Source organism: Rhincodon typus, chromosome 11 (genome assembly GCF_021869965.1).
Source record: "Rhincodon typus isolate 14 chromosome 11, sRhiTyp1.1, whole genome shotgun sequence".
NCBI classification, from domain to species: Eukaryota; Metazoa; Chordata; class Chondrichthyes; order Orectolobiformes; family Rhincodontidae; genus Rhincodon; species Rhincodon typus.
Window position 1 is genome coordinate 31589147 of NC_063342.1, and position 18396 is coordinate 31607542.

General features: G+C 38.6%; 2 protein-coding genes across 6 annotated transcripts in view; one reads left to right on the top strand and one right to left on the bottom strand.

Annotated features, from left to right (window-relative positions):
* LOC109928692 (protein maelstrom homolog) overlaps nucleotides 1–8112 on the top strand; it is a 30961-nt gene extending 22849 nt beyond the window's left edge. For 3 of the 4 annotated variants that reach the window (XM_048603254.1, XM_020528644.2, XM_048603255.1), the window contains exons 9-12: nucleotides 3659–3721; nucleotides 4679–4808; nucleotides 6706–6781; nucleotides 7557–8112. In XM_048603254.1, coding sequence (XP_048459211.1) covers nucleotides 3659–3721; nucleotides 4679–4808; nucleotides 6706–6781; nucleotides 7557–7684 — 397 coding nt within the window. In that variant the 3' untranslated portion in view covers nucleotides 7685–8112. The remainder of the gene's footprint in view (nucleotides 1–3658; nucleotides 3722–4678; nucleotides 4809–6705; nucleotides 6782–7556) is intronic. The other variant, XM_048603253.1, reaches the window with a different exon arrangement.
* A 2251-nt stretch (nucleotides 8113–10363) lies between these two features.
* The window catches only part of LOC109928691 (cell surface A33 antigen), a 34445-nt gene continuing 26412 nt past the window's right edge, over nucleotides 10364–18396 (bottom strand). For both annotated transcript variants that reach the window (XM_020528643.2, XM_048603258.1), the window contains exons 6-7: nucleotides 17824–17950; nucleotides 10364–13269 (exon numbers count right to left, since the gene is read on the bottom strand). In XM_020528643.2, coding sequence (XP_020384232.2) covers nucleotides 13071–13269; nucleotides 17824–17950 — 326 coding nt within the window. In that variant the 3' untranslated portion in view covers nucleotides 10364–13070. The remainder of the gene's footprint in view (nucleotides 13270–17823; nucleotides 17951–18396) is intronic.

Here is an 18396-nt window from a genome sequence, read left to right on the forward strand (position 1 = left end):
TGGATGAACACAGCAGGCCAAGCAGCATCATAGGAGCAGAGAGGCTGGATGCTGCTTGGCCTGCTGTGTTCATCCAGCCCTGCACCTTGTTGTCTCGGATTCTCCAGCATCTGCAGTTCCTACTATCTCTGTATCTTTGACCAATGTGCCTTTTTCTTTAGATTCCTAAGATGTCTGTAAATTTCAGATACTAGCTCATATGCTCTTAAGATGGCTTTTTTCACCTCATTCTCCCAGGATATTTCCTCTGATGCAAAGACCTCACCAGCTCTACCTAACAACTTTGTTTTAATCAATAATATCTACACTGACACCATCCATTTTGTTTAGCTATTTTCTCAAATGAATTGAAAAAGGCCTCTACACCGTTGTCGAACTTTGACAATGCTTGGACGTATTTAAACAGATCCTCATCAAGCCTTTGACTGATGGGATTGTTCTCCACCACTGTCCTCATCGGTGCTCCTACTGTTCACCCCTACCTTTGCCATCTTAAATCGACTTTGAGTTTTCATTTCTAACTTCTGAATTTAAAAAAAAACTCTCCCTTTCTTCTGCTAGGGGCTTTTTCTTTTTGTTCTTCCAGAGCTGCTACTTCCTTCTTCCTCAGCTGGAGCTGTTCTCTCTTTCAGCCTTTCTTCAGTGTTCAATCATGATTCCAACAGTTTCATTTCTTTTTCATGTTTAAGCTGCTTTATTTGCATTTGAATTTTAGCCATTTCCAATTATTCTGATGGCATTTCTGGCAATCGTACATGTTGAGCTATTGCTGCAATTACCTCCCCCTTTTTTCATGGTAAAAGGCAACCACATCTCCAGCTTGTCTGCAAATTCCAAAATCTTTTTCTTTCTCACTTTCTATAAAACTCCCAAAGTGACATCTTCCACCCCCTGAAAACTGTTATTGACTGAAAGTGCCATTACTGCACAAGGCACACCCTAACTAAACTAACTGAATTCAAAACCTGCAAAAAGAATGCTAACGCCAACTTCTCACTGTCTTTGAGCCCAATAATCCTAAACCCAACGTGGAATTAAAGATACTCTTCCTGACAAGAGTCCTCAGTTTGTTATGGACCTGACTAAACTCCTTCAGAATATATTAAGGTAGCCAAGACCCTAACTTTTTCTTAAATGTAAGGCGTTACATTCTAGAAGCAATTGGATTGGTTAAATTACTTTGACTTTAAGCAGAACGCACTTTAATTTTTACACTACAGTTAAAATACAGACAAAGTAAAAGAATTGGCTTAAGTGTAACTATTAAAATGCTTAGAATATATATAACTGTTGTAATGAACTGTTTCAATATAGTAATATCCCATAAACATACCTTTTTGGCAAAGGCAAATTCTGTTTTTTAAGAAAAAATCTGTGCAATTCTGGCAGCAGGAAGACAATCCCAGCTTTTAGCTGTAACAAAGAGAGGGGAATAAGAGCTTCCATATCCAGCTTTAAGACCCTAGCCACTGCAGTCAACTAAAACTAAAAATCCTTGTTCTGTGCAAGTTTGTCCCCACCCATTCAGGCTGCTGCTGTTCCAAATTTTTTTAAAAATCCAAGGCCTCTCCAAGTGTTTTATATTTGCTTTGAGTAGACCACTTGTTACCTCTATCTCAACCTTTTTTTTTTAGAAAAAGTACAAAGAAACCTCTTGAAGCCATAGTATCGCCACAAAATCGCAGGTGCAGCCACATAAATTCTGATTTACAGTTGTTTTACTTCAATATTGGTCATAAAATAAGGCAGCATATTTGTTTAATATTGAGGTTCAGTTTTTGTTTCACACAGACGTTGAGCTTGACAGCAGGTGGCATATGTTCTCCTCAAACTTACGCTCCCTCATTCCCCTTCTTCTGTTCCTGTCCTCAATCGTGCTTTGCATCACTCCCAACCTTTAAAGTCTTACACTCTAAAGTTCTTACCTCTAAACCTCCAAATCTGCTGTGTACGTTTTGGAGTTTGGAATGAAGTCCTGGCCTCTGCCCAGTGGCAGATGTGTTGGTCAATGCATGTAGTTCGTCCACACTGACCAAACCATGCCACTAGATGGTGCCAGTCAATTAAAACTGGTTGATCAAGTAAATTTAAAATATTCATTTTGTAATACAATGTATTTTTTGGGTGTTTTGTTTACAAATGTAGGCAATTAGGAATGTACACCACGTCAATTTTAAAACAGTTTTCTGCTGCAAAGTGTTTATTTTTAGTCGGAACACAGCAGGCCAGGCACCACCAGAAGAGAAGGAAAGTTGATGTTTCAGGTCGGGAGCTCTGAAGAAGGTTTCCTGGTCGGCTGTGCTCCTCCAGTTCTGCACTGTTATCTCTGACTCCAGCATCAGCAGTTCTTACTATCTCTTTATATTTAGTCATCGTTTTTTGTCATTCCAGGTAGGAATGCTCAGTACTACACAAGTCATTACAGTACTTTACAGTATTTCAATTTGTACGATTTTCCATGCAAAAATGCAGGAACATAACTCTGGCTTAATCTATGTTTCACAATGATTTTGAGTGCAACCACAACGTTTAAGCAGAAGTCTTGTAATGTCTTCTGTATCTTTTTAGCAGGTTAATTAGTATTGCAGTCATCACTAATTAGTAGCTAGCTGGAAAAATACTCAATGTAGCATATCTGCAGCAAACGCACACATTGTCTAATGTTTGAAGAGTTTGAGGAAGCCATAAGTCACGTACGCCATCGCCATTATGTAATTTAACATAATACACTAACTTCCATGAGATTCATTTGATCAGCCGTTCACTTAGTGTAGGAAAGAAGCCTGTGATGTTTATGCAAGGCTGCTGTCCTTGACTTCTGGAAATGCATTGGAGATGATTCTTTTGCCCTTGCAAATCCTTGTAGGTCAGTCTGGTTACAACGGTTGCATTGTCATTTGAAGTGTTTCTCTGTCATGCTGTGGGAACTGATTATTATACTTGCAACTAATTTGGAACTGATGCAAAGAATATACTTCCTATTCCTTCTGTGCTCTTAGCTGTCCTCTGTTCCAGTACTGCATTCCCAAAAAATGTTGCAAAAAATTAACGTGTTCTACAGCAAATTTTGTTTTAACCAGCACTTTTGATAAACCAGCAAAAATTTGTGTCAGATATCACTATGTACTGCAATTGGAGTATTTGTGCTGTAAATGAAGTATTAGTGTGCATACCCCTGTATTACATTTCTATTACTGCGTTTTTAGTGATTTGAGGAGCATGTTTCTGTTCTCATAGATGCTAGTTAATAAAAAGTTTGCTGTACTTTGTTCTGTTACAAGTTCAGGATGGTACTGTTCATTTAGTTCACTAATCCTAGAATCAGCCTGCAGTATGTTGCTTCAACCTCCATCAATAAATTATTTTTCGTATCCAACATTAAATTACTTTATTCCCTCCGTACCAGATGCCGTGCACCGTGCCTTAGTACAGGTTGGTTTGTTAAAACTTGTGCAGTTGTGAATGTCACCTTGTTATCCCTGCAGTGAATGAAATGATATTGGTTTCAAAGGCAGGCTGATCGACAGCTTGCAATGTATTATCTGACGTTTCAGCATGATGTAATATCATGTTACAGAAATGTTAAATTTCAGTAAGTCTTAGTGTAAGTGTAATCCTTGAATTTGTCAAACCTATAAAGGTTTACTTTTTCCCTCAGATGCAAATGGCATGATGAGCATGACATTGTGTACTGTGCCTTAGCAACAACCAAGAAATATGCGTAAGTAAGATCCTCACATTTTCTTCAGGAGAATTTGCTGGTTATACACGTTCTTTGTAAAACATGGGTAACGTAGTTAATAAAATTCTAGCATCTTAGGAGCTTGCGTCACTTTAACAACATTTCATGCGTTATTCCTACGTATTATGATATGCCTTGCATTGGTGAGACATTTTTATCTCCTATATCTTGCAGCACTATTTTCATCTAAAGGCATTTGTGAATAAGCATTTTTATGTACGGTACTGCAAATATTCTTTTTGCCAGTGACTTTCTCTTGCAATAATTCCATTGAATATCTCAGAATCATGACTCTCATGAGAGGTCGAAGAATGCATCAGTGCATTTTCAGCTGGGAAATGGTTTTAAAAATGTTTTCAAAGTCTGATAATTATGCACTTTGTGAAAAATAATTCCGCATCCTGTGCCTACTACTTAGGGCACTAAAGTTGATATGATTAACTTTGAAAGGTTTCTTGTTTCTATTAATTTACCTGTATATTCATATTTGAAGAATATGAATTCTGTTGGACAGAATTACTTTAATGGAATTACTTTGTGCAGTAATATGTACTAATTTTTGCATTTGACTACATTTTTTGTATTGTATCAATAATTCATTACAACATTCTTTGTTAATGTGCAAAATAAAAACCAAAAGAACTGTGGATGCTGTAAATCGGGAACAAAAACTGAAGTTGGTGGAAAAGCTCAGCGGGTCTGGCAGCATCTGTGAAGAAGAATCAGAGTTACGTTCTGCGGAAAGGTCACTGGACCCGAAATGTTAATTCTGATTTTTCTTTACGGATGCTGCCAGATCTGCTAAGCTTTCCCACCAGCTTTGGTTTTTGTTCCATGTTTGTTAACGTACTACTGACTTCCAGTCAAGGATCTGTAGTATGCTGGTATTTCAGTTTTTTTTACAAAAATATTGATCATCTTTATTGCACACTTCAGGTATTGTATCAGTGATTCTTTGGCTTCCATCTATAAATTTGAGGTTACTTCAGCACACATCCCAAAAAAAGAGTTGACATATGGCACAAAGTTGAACCCTAAAGTGCTAGTATTGGACAACTACTATCAGGTATTTCTTCAATAGTTTTAATCAGTTTTTCTGACCTAAAGTTATTTTGTGGTTAGGTATTTGAACAAATTATACTTGGCAAAATTCAAAGGTTTTTTAATCAAGTTGTTCTTCCCCTTTTTAGAAGAACAAAATGGCAGCAATGCAAATTGCACCACAGTTTAGCCTTTGAGCTGGGAATGTGTTTCTTGAATAGAAAAACATACTTTGAAACTCTATATATAATCATCTTGACTTCCTAAAGATGAGTGTTATTTTTAAGAAAAAAGACTAGTAAATTTAGAATATGCAAAGCATTGTTTCTGCATGTTTGAGGCTTCCTTTAGAATCCAGGATGAATGTGAGGTATTGCATTTTGGTACAACAAACAAGGGAGGGCTTATACAATTAATGGTAGGGCCTTGGGTAGTGTAGAACAGGGGCCTAGGGGTGCAGGTACATAATTCTTTTGAAGGTTGTGTCACATACACAGCGCCATTAAAAAGGCGCTTGGCATGCTTGCCTTCATTGCTCAGACCTTTGAATACAGGAGTTGGGAAGTCATGTTGAGGTTGAACAGGACATTGGTGAGGCCTCTTCTGGAATACTGTGTCCAGTACTGGTTGTCCAGTTATAGGAAGGATAATAAGCTGGACAGGCTTCAGAAGAGATTTACTAGGATCTTGCTGGACATAGAAGGTTTGTGTTATAAAGAAAGGCCAGATAGGCTGGGACTTGTCTCATTGGAGCATAGGAGGTTGAGAGGCAACTTTGATAGAAGTTTATAAAATAATGAGGGGGTATGGGTAGAATTGATGGTAGTTGTCCTTTTTTCTCTATGATGGGGCATTTCAAGACTAGGCACGTTACAGTGAGAGGAGAGGAATTTTAAAAAAGAAATGAGGGGCAAAGTTCTTACACAAGATGGTTCGTGTGTGCAGTGAACTTCCTGAGGAAGTGATGCATGTGGATACAGTTAGTGTTTAAAAGACATTTGGATAAGTATGTGAATAGGAAAGGTTTGGAGAGTTATGGGCCAGGAGCAGGCAGGTGAGACTCGTTTAGTTTAGAATTATGTTCAACTTGGACTGAAGGGTCTATTTCTGTGCTGTATAACTCTGACGTTGGTCCATATCATTTTACATAATTTACTGAAGAGCTGGTCATAGTTCTCATTCCAAGACTCTAAGATCCAGTTCTGAGAGAAATGCTTTTGCCATACTTAAGTGGCTCTTCTGATTTGGTGCTGTAGGGTAAGAGGAATGTTGTTGAATACTTAATGGGTGGGTTTGATGGATTTTATTTATTGTGCTTAAGGTTGTAGCTGCTAGTACATAAGTTTCTACTAACCTTAAGAAAAAGCCTCATGTGACTGGAGGCTAGAAAAGTTAAAAATTGAAAAATTCCATATTCTGTGTTTTTGTAAAGTTTTGAAGGAGCATTATAGTTTTGCCTCAAAAATAAATGTCAGGAAGATGGACAGTGCAAATGAAAAACTCAAGTCTTCACATTGAGGTGTATTACTAATCACCAAGTAACTGACTGTATATAAACATACAAACAGATGCAGATCAGAAGGGCTCCAGATTCAGTCCCTGATCTGTGATGATTTAGCAGGTCTGTGCTGGGTGGCATTATTAATCGAATGCAGGAAATAATAAACAATTTCTTGTGTATCTCCAATGGAAAATATAAGCAGACCTTTTCAGACAATGTAATTGCCCTCTATTCTGATGGATTGTGATAATCCTTCCATTAGTTCTCAGGCCAAGGATGGCTAATAGTGATACACCTGATTGGTGAGAAAATATTAATTTAGGAAGGCAGATTATTCTCTGTCTGTCGTCAACTTTTTTAAAGAAATGTTTAAGAAAAAATAGCAACATTTTAAGAATGTTCTGTTTTTGTTTTTTAAAAGCAAGTAAAACCAAAGAACAACTTGAGGAAATATATCCATTTGCCAGTTGAATCTATAGCTTCAAATGTCTCCAGCGGTAAGCAGAATTTTTCTTTTCCTGAGTACTTGCGAGTTGTTTTCAATATCCTAAATTTTAACTTGGTGCAAAGGAACTACAAGAATTATTACTTCAGTATAAAATAGATTTCCAACTAATGGCCATTAGGACTGAAATCATAACAGTCAAAATATTTAAAATTCTGCTTCCCAAATGCTGTAAACCATTGGTTGAATGAACGTCAAAGCCCTAAGCATCTTTTGGACTAGCCATATGGTTATGAATTGCTTTTTCAGCTATAGTTCTGCATTTTGGAAAATTTTCAAATTTATGCAAGAGATTTAAAGGCTTTAATGCCTTGTATGGAAGGGCGAGCTATATGACTAACAATGTAATTTCAAAAGTGATGAATAATGCTGAAACCTTCCATCATTGAAAAGCTGGATCTTTAACTCTACTTTCAAATGACGACATAGAGGTTTTACTTAGAAACCTAACAAGTTGATTGTAAAATTGGTCAAACATTTGAAAATCAATTTCAGTAAATATTTAAAAACAGTGAAAGTGATTTACCAAGTATAAAAGTAAATACACAGATGTGTTTTCTGCAATGTGCGCTAATGATGAAAGTGAAATTCCACCAGGAAACAAATTTGTTTTATCTGTATAATGAGCCAATTTGTTTTTAAAACATCTCTGGATAGAGGATCGTGATTTATCACACATTTTAGTGCTCCAAAATGATGATTATTTTGTTGAACAGACTATAGAGCCAGTTGTTTGCCCTGAAATAATACCTATTTGTATGTCGTAGATAGAAGCTGTGAATCAGCATCCAGTTTAAGGGATTATCCTATTGCAGCGCAGTTTGGGAGAGGAAGAGGTGCTCTGGCTGCATGGCTGAATTTTCCATCTCGCTCACCACCAGGATTTCAGCAGTAAATATATTCAATAATACTCAAAACAGTTGTAAAGAAAAACATTTAATATAGCTGTTTGTTTTGATGTTTGGTGATAACTTTTTGTATGTGTACTTGAAGCATAAATAATGTCATAGTCTGAAACCCACTATTGGGCTGTTTTTCAGGGCTAACACTTGTAAGATTGCAGTTGCATGATTATAGTAAGCTAAGAGCTTTTTTCTAAAATGTAAAAGATAAATACTTTAAAAACATGCCTAAGCCTTGTCAGTTTTCAAATGACAATGTAATGGGAAATCACCAATGCATATTTTATGCATCCGAACGTGGGATTTTGATTTTTTTGGAGCAGGTTACTAAGTTCATTTTGTGTTCTGAATGACTGTTCTTGAAATTGTTCCTGATAAATTTGTTAAATAAAATGATAATTTGAACTTAGCGACCATTTAATTTTGATTATGGTTTGATAATTTGTAGAGCTGAGATTACTTTTGAAGTTTGTTTTAAGAAGTCTTCAGTGCTAACTAACTTTACACAGCAACTAATGCACCTTTACCAAATCAGGAAATGTGATTTAACAACCCAGCCAAGCAAACAGAACAAGATTTAAATGAAAGTTGTTTTTTATTACCATTGTGGTCTTTATGAAGAAATTGCTTATCAATTCTAAATTGAAACAGTTCACTTGAAAACCAGAATTGTTACTACTTCTGCCACCATTAAAGCCCACAATACAGGGTGGATTCTTTTGCTGCAGCGGCTTGATTGGACAACCAAAAGTGAGTATCACTCCTCTTGCTTGTGATTGGGATGACTATTCATGTATGCTTACACGATGGCCAACTAACTAGGTATGCCTGTGCAAAGCACAGGAAGCTTACAGCAGGAAGACAGCAACATCTCTGCTATTGCTTCATGGGACGAGTGGTCTGGCTGTCATGCTTAAAAAGCACCCATGCAGTCATTTGTTGCTTGAAAGCCAGGCTTGGTCAGTAGTAGTTAACTAAACCATTCTTGGACAATGAAGCCTTCCACTCAGTACATACTCTGCCCTTGCCACCCTCAGTGCTTCCTCCTATGTGGTGTTCAACAGGGAGAAGACAACCATAAGATGTAGGAGCAGACAGAGGCCATTTCAGTGAGATCATGACTGATCTGATAATCTTCAACTTCACTTTCTTGTCATATCCACGACCTTTGATTCCCTTACTGAGTAAGTGTATTCAAGGCTGAGTTAGACGGTGTTTTAATGACCTGCTTTGATGTGACATTTAAGAGAGAAGGTGCCAGAGGAGGAAGGGGAGAAATAAGGTAAGAAGTGTTAATAGGATCACTTGAGTTTCAGCAGAATAAGTGGTAGAACTACAGACAGGTGAAGAAGGTAGGTTAATGTCTGCGCATCCAGGTTACCTCGAGCTGCTGATGTCAATACAGTCATCTAAATAAGGTCATGCTAAAACGTCTTGTTGACAAGTGACAAGTCCCGTTATAGGCAGATAATACTAAGGATAAAAATGGGATGTCTCATCCATCCCTCTGAAAGGAGGGGCAGGCTTAACCCTTCATGGGCATGCTGGATGGTGATGTTGCTGAGAGAGGAACCGAGCAAGTGATTGTAAGGTCGTGGGGAAGGCCTTGATGGATCCTTCAGGTAATGCCAAGAGATGCAAAGGAAGCTGTCTCCCATCTACAAGTCAGGAGTTCCATGGAATGTTTAAAACTCACCATGGATGTGTGATTGCCACAATCACAATTTCAGCAGCATGTTTGAATGAAACTGCTCCCTTGTCAGAATGGAGACTAAAACAATTACACTTATTGGCCTAAATGGCAAAATGCTGATTTTCTGATATCATGAATATTGATTCCCTTAAAAATGACAGAGTCCATGATAAATGTAAGATTTTTACATAATGCATTCAGTAAAATTAGGGCAAACAGTAAGTCTTTGTATAAAAATACACTTTCATCCCTGCCTCCTTGACCTGACACAACCTGTCTATCTTCTCTCCCACTATCCACCCCTCCCATTCCACTGACAAATCCCCACCACTCCTTACCTGCACTCACCTATCACCATCCTACCTACCTTCCCCAGCCCCACCCCTCCTCTCTATTTGAGCTCCCTTACCCCTCACCATTTCTGAAGAAGGGCCCTGACCCGAGACGTCAATTTTCCTGCTCCTGTGAAGCTGCCTGGTCTGCTGTGTTCTTCCAGCTTCATAATGTTATCTCGGACTCCAGCATTTGCAGTTCTTGCTATCTCTCATTGAAGATGTGAAACTACTTTTGAACATTAACTGTTCTATTGGCACAAGGGATCAATGTGAATTCCATTTTTAATGAAATTCTACATTCATCATTGTTTTAGGATTTCACACAACACTGAAATGAGTTTTTATAAACTTGTGCAGTACATTACCAACCTGGAAGAAATGCAGTATTGTTACTGCATCTGTAAATGGTTGTGTAAAATATGGCAGTTAAGAACGGCAATTTTCAATTATCCACCTTTTTAACTCCACTGTACATTGAGGAAACCTGCTATTGTTATCCATTCTTTTTCATTTCCTTATTCAGTGATTTTAAGATGCCATCTTTAACAGCAATGAAAACAGGTTCAAGTTTCTGCAGCAGAACTCCAAAATCCACAATAAACGCAGAATGTCTCTATCAAAAACATTTCACACAGTGCCAACCATGAATGAACACCAAATTATGTTTAATGAAATTAAATTAATTTCTTGTGGCTAGTGGATTAAAATGACTTGCTTTTCCGAACAAAAAAGCTAAATAAAAACAGGAGGTCAGTTGGAAACTGATTTGTCAACTTAGTGACTATTACTTATTCACAAATGTCTATTATTGTATGAATATAAAGATAAGGAAGCTAAACAGAATCCTCTCCAGACACCAACTATCATAAATGGGAGTTCAATTTTTAATGTTAGGCTGAAAATCCAAAATGACTTTTTCTAAATGTACACCGTTACCCAGCAAAAAATATCTTTCATATAATTATCAGTTATGAAATAGAATCATCATGTAGCACAGACACCCATCAGAAGTATGCCTGTTTGAAATGACACTATTTCAAAGATACTGAAATTTTTTTTTAAAAAATGGAAGAATGTAGGAATGGGGATCGAGTAACTTGGATTAGCCATTTTACTGATTCATTCAGATCCATTTTCTAGACCATATCCTCTTTAAGCTACAGGCCGTGTATTTTGCCAATTGAGCATAGTGTAGTCTCTGGAACGTGACAGCATAATAAATGAGAAACATTATCAGCATTGTTTCCTTTCTTTACCTCGCAGAAAGGATTAGCTCAGAAATAGAAAAACAAAGATTTGACATATTTTCAAGAATTGAGCCTGGAATTTCAGATGAACTTTTGCATTTAAGGATGAAGAGATGGTTTACAATAGTCATGAAAAGATATCTCAAATGTTATAGTTTGAAGTCACATGACACTAGGTTATGGTCCAACAGGTTTATTTGAAATCATAAGCTTTCGCAGCAGTGCTCCTTCATCAGATTAAGTAAAAACACACTGATGGAATTGATGATCAGAGAGATCAAAAGATCATACAAATGGTGTGATTGGAGTGCTGACGGGCTGAATAATAAGTCCGCAAGTGCTAAAGAGTGATAACAATGCTCGTAAAGTGTCAACAGCTGAGTAGCAAGTGAAGGGATGACCTATAATCTGATTAATTGAGGCAGAGATAATTACAAAAAATTAAAAATAAAGTGGTGCTGGAGACAAACCAAATGACTGGAATAGGATCCTCTGCATGTGACTCTATACCAATCATTATTTGCTTTCACTTCACCTGACGAAGGGCCAGCACTCTTTAAAGACTTGTGATTTCAAATAAACCTGTTAGACTATAACTTGGTGTCGTGTGACTTCCGACATTGTCCACCACAGTCCAACACTAGCACCTCCACATTATTATATTTGTTTACAGAAAAAAATTGAAAAATGCTTTAATTCATGCATGTTTTAAGCAAGTTAAACAGGCACTTGTTACTTTTGAGATACTACTAAGTATTTAATGTTTGAGGAAGAGTACATGGATTGTGCCACAAATGAAAGGTATGCAGCCCATCAATCTTTGATAGCTCTTTTGCAGGAGTAATTCAATTAGTCAAAATCCATGACTCTAATTTTAAAAAAAAAAACAAAAAAAAAAACCCTCTCCTAGTTTCTACTAACCTTTCAGGCATTACATTCTAGATCAGTTTGGTACAGTGATTCCTGACACTACATATGGTTCTCATGCCAATTACCTCCAATCTAATCCTGGTGGTTATCAATCCTTCAGCACTGGAATTGGTTTCCCTTTACTTAATCTGTTCAAAAGTTTCTTAACCTCTATCAAACCTCTCTAAGCTTACTTTGCTCTACTTTTGTCTAATAAACTTTGTTTCTCTGAAGGTTGCAAGTTTCTTTTGCTTTTTTTTTAATTCACTACCTGAAGGCAGGTCAAGTCTACAGTGCCACAACCTTTATTACAGGCTAGGCAAAGTGGCAGACCTTGACTCCACCCCAACCAGAGACAAAATCACCCCAAACTCTGTATTGGAAAGATTTACATGTTAATAGTCAACCTGTTTGGCCACATTATGGATGCAATTTACTTGGCCATAGGTCCAGCTGGAGTTGGACCTGGGATATCTAGCTCAGAAGCAAGGAGGTTACCCATTCCCATAAAATGTGTGGGAAAAGAGAAGCAAACTCCAAGGTAATTATATCATTATTATCTATGAAGTTTAGCTTCATTTTTAACATCGATTATGAGGCATTCTTGCAAGATGTCGATTATATTGAAGTATTTAATAGCCCACATTAAAGCATAACTTTAAACAATTATATATCCCGGCTTTTTTAAAAAAGGGCCAAAATTAAAAGTAACAAACCTTTTTTAAAAAAAAAGGTAAAGTCACCATCTAGTGTTCCAGAAGATCCCCTCGTTACCAAGAACGACCTCAGATGAGGGGGTAAGATTGAGAATGTAGGACTTCATAATGACTTATGCAGTATGGAAATTGAACGTTGCTGTTGCTGTCACTGTCACTTTACGTTGTGAACCAGCTGTCCAACCAACTGAACTAACCAACCCCCAACAAATCCTACTGCTGACTTGAAATGAAAATGATACTTAGGACTTCTTTTCAGGACATAACCAAAATCTAAAGAGTTACTTTTTTAAAAAAAAAAAAAAAAAAAAGTTGACAACTCCAGAAAAGGCAGCTATCCTATTTTAAAATAAAACTTATCTACTTATCTACATACTGTTACTGCATTAAATTGTTCCAATAGCTCACTATTATATTTTGCAATTTTAAGACCCAATTTTACCCATTAGACTAAAGCTACTTTTAGGAAACTGCTCTTATTACACATCGTGATTCTCTGGGACATATTTAGGTTTATTGGGTGGTGCCAATGGAGCTCTGACAATAGGACGGGGAGAGTTCTCCCCTTCGTTTTCGTAAGGAACTTCATCATAGGCTCCTTGATGGTCATGCTTTGCGGAATTCTGTTCAGGTAGTTCTTCTTCTTCATCTTCGTATTCTCTATGGTGGTGTTGATCCCTATTAAATACGATAATATTAACCCTTTTAACATAAAAGTAAAAATTTGGACCATGAAAAGTTTTTGTTCACCGTGATTGCTTCTGTTTATAATGGCATATGTGATACCTACCACCTGAAGATATGTTAAACGTCAGCTTAGGATCTCAGGTGATTATTGCAAGCTTTAGACTTCTTTCAGGAGGATTCAAAAATTCTTTATTTTTTAAATGGATCAGTAGCCACATATGGCATTTCCCTGAAGACCAGAATACTGTTGCCCCAGCCTAGCAAGGCTGGTCAGTTGCTAGAGAGAGGGGAACAGTTTTTGACGCAACATTATCCTTCCATTTAAGGACTCCAGAGTTTCCCTAAACCTTTGTAACAGTAAAACAATATGGAACTTGAAGTTCTGAAGCCCCTACTTTCTCAGTTTATGGCAATTTTCTATTGCTAAAAGAGGAAGTGAAAGAGAAAAATAAAGTTACATGTCAAAACCAAACCTAACAGGAAGAGGGTAAGGAACAGTTGATACGTTTACCTACAACTCTCCTTGCAGTTTCAGTCACATAGGCCACGACAAAACTAGTAGCTGAATGGAGAGCAGGCTCTATTACTATGAGAGGTGCTTCCCAAACAGCTGCCGTGCTTCGTTAATGGTCCCCTCACAGCTGACCCTATCTCTAGTATAGAACTTGCAGGTAGGAGGGAGTCCCAAAATGATTAACCCTAACCTTCACAGTTCACTGATGCTCAAGATCTGGGGGAATAGGCACACCTAGTCCCTTGTAGCAAAATCACGATGCTGGTTCAAACATACATTAGGCCTGGTATTTTTCAAGTCCACGTTTCAGTACCAATCACTCTTGCTGGATGATAAATCAAAACAAAAATTAATTTAATTAACAATTAAGAAAAACAGTTTACAACTAGCTCAGTCCTGCAAAACATTTCACCAACTTGTGTCTTGCGATTTACCTCCGTTGTCTAGATGACTAGAGTGTGGTGCAAAATAGAAGCAATACAACGCAGTTTCAATCCCTCTCCTGGCTGTAGTAGTTTAGAAATCCTGCCCTCCTCAACCTACCTCACTTGTGGAGTTGTTGCCCTCAAGCCACACAACCAGTTTTCTCCCTCTGAGGGTGATGCCTATGGTCTGTTATGGACTTTGGCTTCTTAGATCCCAAGTGGCCAACTACGCAAAATGTATTCCTGGAGTTTGTCACATTTCCATTTATCTTGTCCAATCAAATAACCTTATTACCCTATCCAATCTTTTAAAATAACCAATAAGTTAATTGTTAAGAGAAAATAAGAAAACGATAGTTTGTTTTGGAATGCTTAAATTTTCATCTTTTGTTTTCCTTAGGTGGCTCAGGAGATGAAGCCTCAATTCCTGGAGGTTCAGGGCAGTCCTGTGGAATTGGCCTAATCATGTCTTAAACGTATTATTCAGGCTGAAAGAAGTTTACCCATTCCTATTTTACATCAAAATAAAGAACTGCGGCTGCTGGAGATCTGAAACAAAAGCAATACTGCTGGAGAAACGCAGCGGGTCCAGCAGCATAGTCGCACAGCGTGGAAACAGATGCTTCAGTCCAATTTATCCATGCTGACCAAGTTTCCCATTTCTCTGTGTTTGGCCATATCCCTCTAAACGTTTCCTATCCATTTACCTGTCCAAATGTTTTTTAAATGTTATAACTGTACCACTTCATCTGGCAGGTTATTCCACATATGAACCACCCTCTGAGGAAAAAGCTGCCCCTCAGGTCCCTTTCTTCTCTCACCTTAAAAATATGTCCTTTTGTTTTGAATTTCCCCCACCCTAGGGAAAAGACCTTTGCTATTCATCTTATCTATGCCCCTCATGATTTTATAAACCTCTATATGGTCACCCCTCAATCTCCTACGTTCCAGTGAAAAGTCTCAGCCTCTCCTTATAGCTCAAACCCTCCAGTCCTGGCAGCATGCCTGTTAATCTTTTCTGAACCCTTTCCAACTTAATAATATCCTTCATATAGTAGGGTGACCAGAACTGTACACAGTACTCAAAGGGGCCTCACCAATGTTCTGTACAACTGCAACATGATGTACCAACTTCTTTATATTCAGTGGTCTGAGCAATGAAGGCAAGCATGCTAAATGCCTTTTTCTTTACCACCCTGTTTACCTGTGATGCAAATTTCAAAGAACTATGTACCTAAACTCCTATGTCTTTCTGTTCAACAACATTCACCAGGATCCTACCATTAACTGTATAAGTCCTGCCCTTGCTCATCTTACCAAAATGCAACACCTCGCATTTATTCACATTGAACTCCATCTGCCATTCCTCAGCCCGTTGGCCCAATTAGAGTCATATGCCATGGAAACAGACCATTCAGTCCAACCAGTTGATGTTGTCTTTGTTCCCAAACTAAACTAATCCTACCTGCCTGTGCTTGGCCCATATCCCTCCAAACCTTCTATTCATGAACTTATACAATTGTCTTTTAAACTTTCTAACTATACCTGCTTTCTCTGGCAGTTCATTCTACACACAAACCACTTTGTGTAAAACAAGTTGCCCCTCATCCTTGTTAAATCTTTCTCGTCTCACCTTAAAAAATATGTCCCCTAGTTTTAAACTCCCCTACCCTACAGAAGAGACTCTTGTCATTCACCTTATCTATGCCCCCTCAATTGATCAAGATCTCTTTGTAGTCTTAAATAACACTCACTGTCCACTACACCACCAATTTTGGTGTCATCAGCAAACATACTAACCATGCTTCTCAAATTCTCATCCAAATCACGTATATAAATGACAAACAATAGTGGACCCAGCATTGATCCCTGTGGAACACTGCTGGTCACAGGCCTCTGTTCCGGGAAACAACCCTCCACCACCACCCTCTGTCTCCTACTGCCATGCCAATTTTGTATCCAGTTAGCAATCTTTCCCTGAGCAGGTCTGCCAGTATCTTTGGGAAGAAAACCTCAGGGTAGTGTCCTAGGCCCAAACATCTTCAGCTGCTTCATCAATGACCTTCTGTCCATCATAAGGTCAGATGTGGGTATGTTCACCGATGATTGCACAATGTTCAGCACCATTACGACTCCTCAGATACTGAAGCAGTCCATGTTCACATGCAACAAGATCTGGACGATATCCAGGCTTGGGCTGACAAGTGGCAAGTGACATTCACGCCACACAAATGCCAGACTATGACCACCACCAATAAGAGACAATCTAACCACCGCCCCTTGATGTTCAATGGTTTTACCATCACTGAAACCCCACTACCAACATCCTGGAGGTTACCATTGACTAGAAACTCAACTGGACTCACCACATTAACAGAGTGGCTACAAGAGCAGGCCTGAAGCTGGGAATACTGTGGCGAATAACTCACCTCCTGACTCCTCAAGCCTGTCCGCCATCTACAAGGCACAGTCAGGAGTGTGATGGAATACTCCCCACTTGCCTGGATGAGTGCAGCCCCAACAACACTCAAGAAGCTTGACACCGTCCAGGACAAAACAGCCCACTTGATTGGCACTACATCTACAAGCATTGACTCCCTCCACCGCCTACACTTAGTAGCAGCAGTGTGTACTATCTACAAGATGCACTGCAGAAATTCACCAAAGATCCTCAGACAGCATCTTACAAACCCACGACCACTTCCATCTAGAAGGACAAGGGCAGCAGATATATGGGAACACAGCCACCTCCAGGTTCCCCCCCTCACCATCCTGACTTGGAAATATATTGCTGTTCCTTCTCTATCGCTGGGTCAAAATTCTGGAATTCCCTCCCTAATAGCAGTGTAGGTCAACCCACAGCAGGAGGACTGCAGCGGTTCAAAACGGCAGCTCACCACCACCTTCTCAAGGGCAACTAGGGATGGGCAAGAAATGCTGGCCAGCCAGCGACGCCCACATCCCACAAATGAATAAAGCAAAAAGAGTTAGCATTTAGAGTTTGGTGACTGATGAAGAGCCTGATGAAACGTTAACTCTGCTTTCTTCCCATAGATGCTGTCAGACCTGCTGAGTTGCTCCAGTAATTCCTGTTTTTGTATCCTGTTTTACATTACTTTGTTCCCTTTCACAGAAAGTCAGTGATGAAAGTGAAAAAGGCAGACTGCTAACAACATTGAGGACAATTCTGTTGCAAGAGGAAAACACTTTGGATTAAGGACAGCAAATGACAGGCTAGCAACACATGCAGCCAAGAGCATAGCTCAAATGTAATTTGCTGGTTTAAAATTGAATGGTGACCTGAACAATCAAAGGAGCAGCCGCAACAATGCCGGGAAGGGGCTTGGCATGGCTTAGTGATAGCACAGTCAATCAGAAACAACTTGGCCATTTACTGCCTCACATTTAAATTCAGACAGGTTGTATTTCTCGTGCTGTTACCATTTCCCCAAAGTGTACCCAAATGTGCATGTAATTTGGTTGTCCCATTCTCTATATGATGTTAAACTGAGATTTCATCTAAATGTCCAGGCAAATGTTCAAAGTTCCATGTCACTATTTCAAAAACAAGGTGTGTTTCCATTATCTATTGCATTTTCTACTCACCCCATTTCATAATCTTTGGGTGCCTTTTCATCACGGCAACAGCAACAGTAAATAATGATACCAAGGATTACGATGACAGCAATTGCACCTCCGATAATTCCACCATAAAAGCCAAGGTTCATTGAAGCTAACAAGTTGGGAAAACAAAGCTTCAAACATGGAGTATCATTTTACATTAAAAGCTTTATACAAGTTACTTTTACGAAAAAATGTAAACACCCCTTCTTGTTACATTTACGCAGTTTGTAAGGTTGAGAGGCTTTAGAATGGTCTTCAATCTCAAGTAAAACACAGTGTTTCAGGTACTGTGTACTGAAGTCTCCTCGACAATCAGACTGGTATGGTTAAAGATAAAAGGGAGGCCCTGATTGTGTTACTGTGGCAATAATGTAAGGTATTATGGTTGGAGGCTCAGTGCTTACAGTGGACAGAGTCAGAGTCTCCCAAAGGCTCAGAAGAATGGTGAAAATGCCAGGTTTTGTACAGCTGCTCTTTAAACTGTCCTCCAAGAATGAGAGCGAGCTGGGCTCTTAAGGATTGCTAGATACAAAGTTCCAAAGCTCATATGATTCA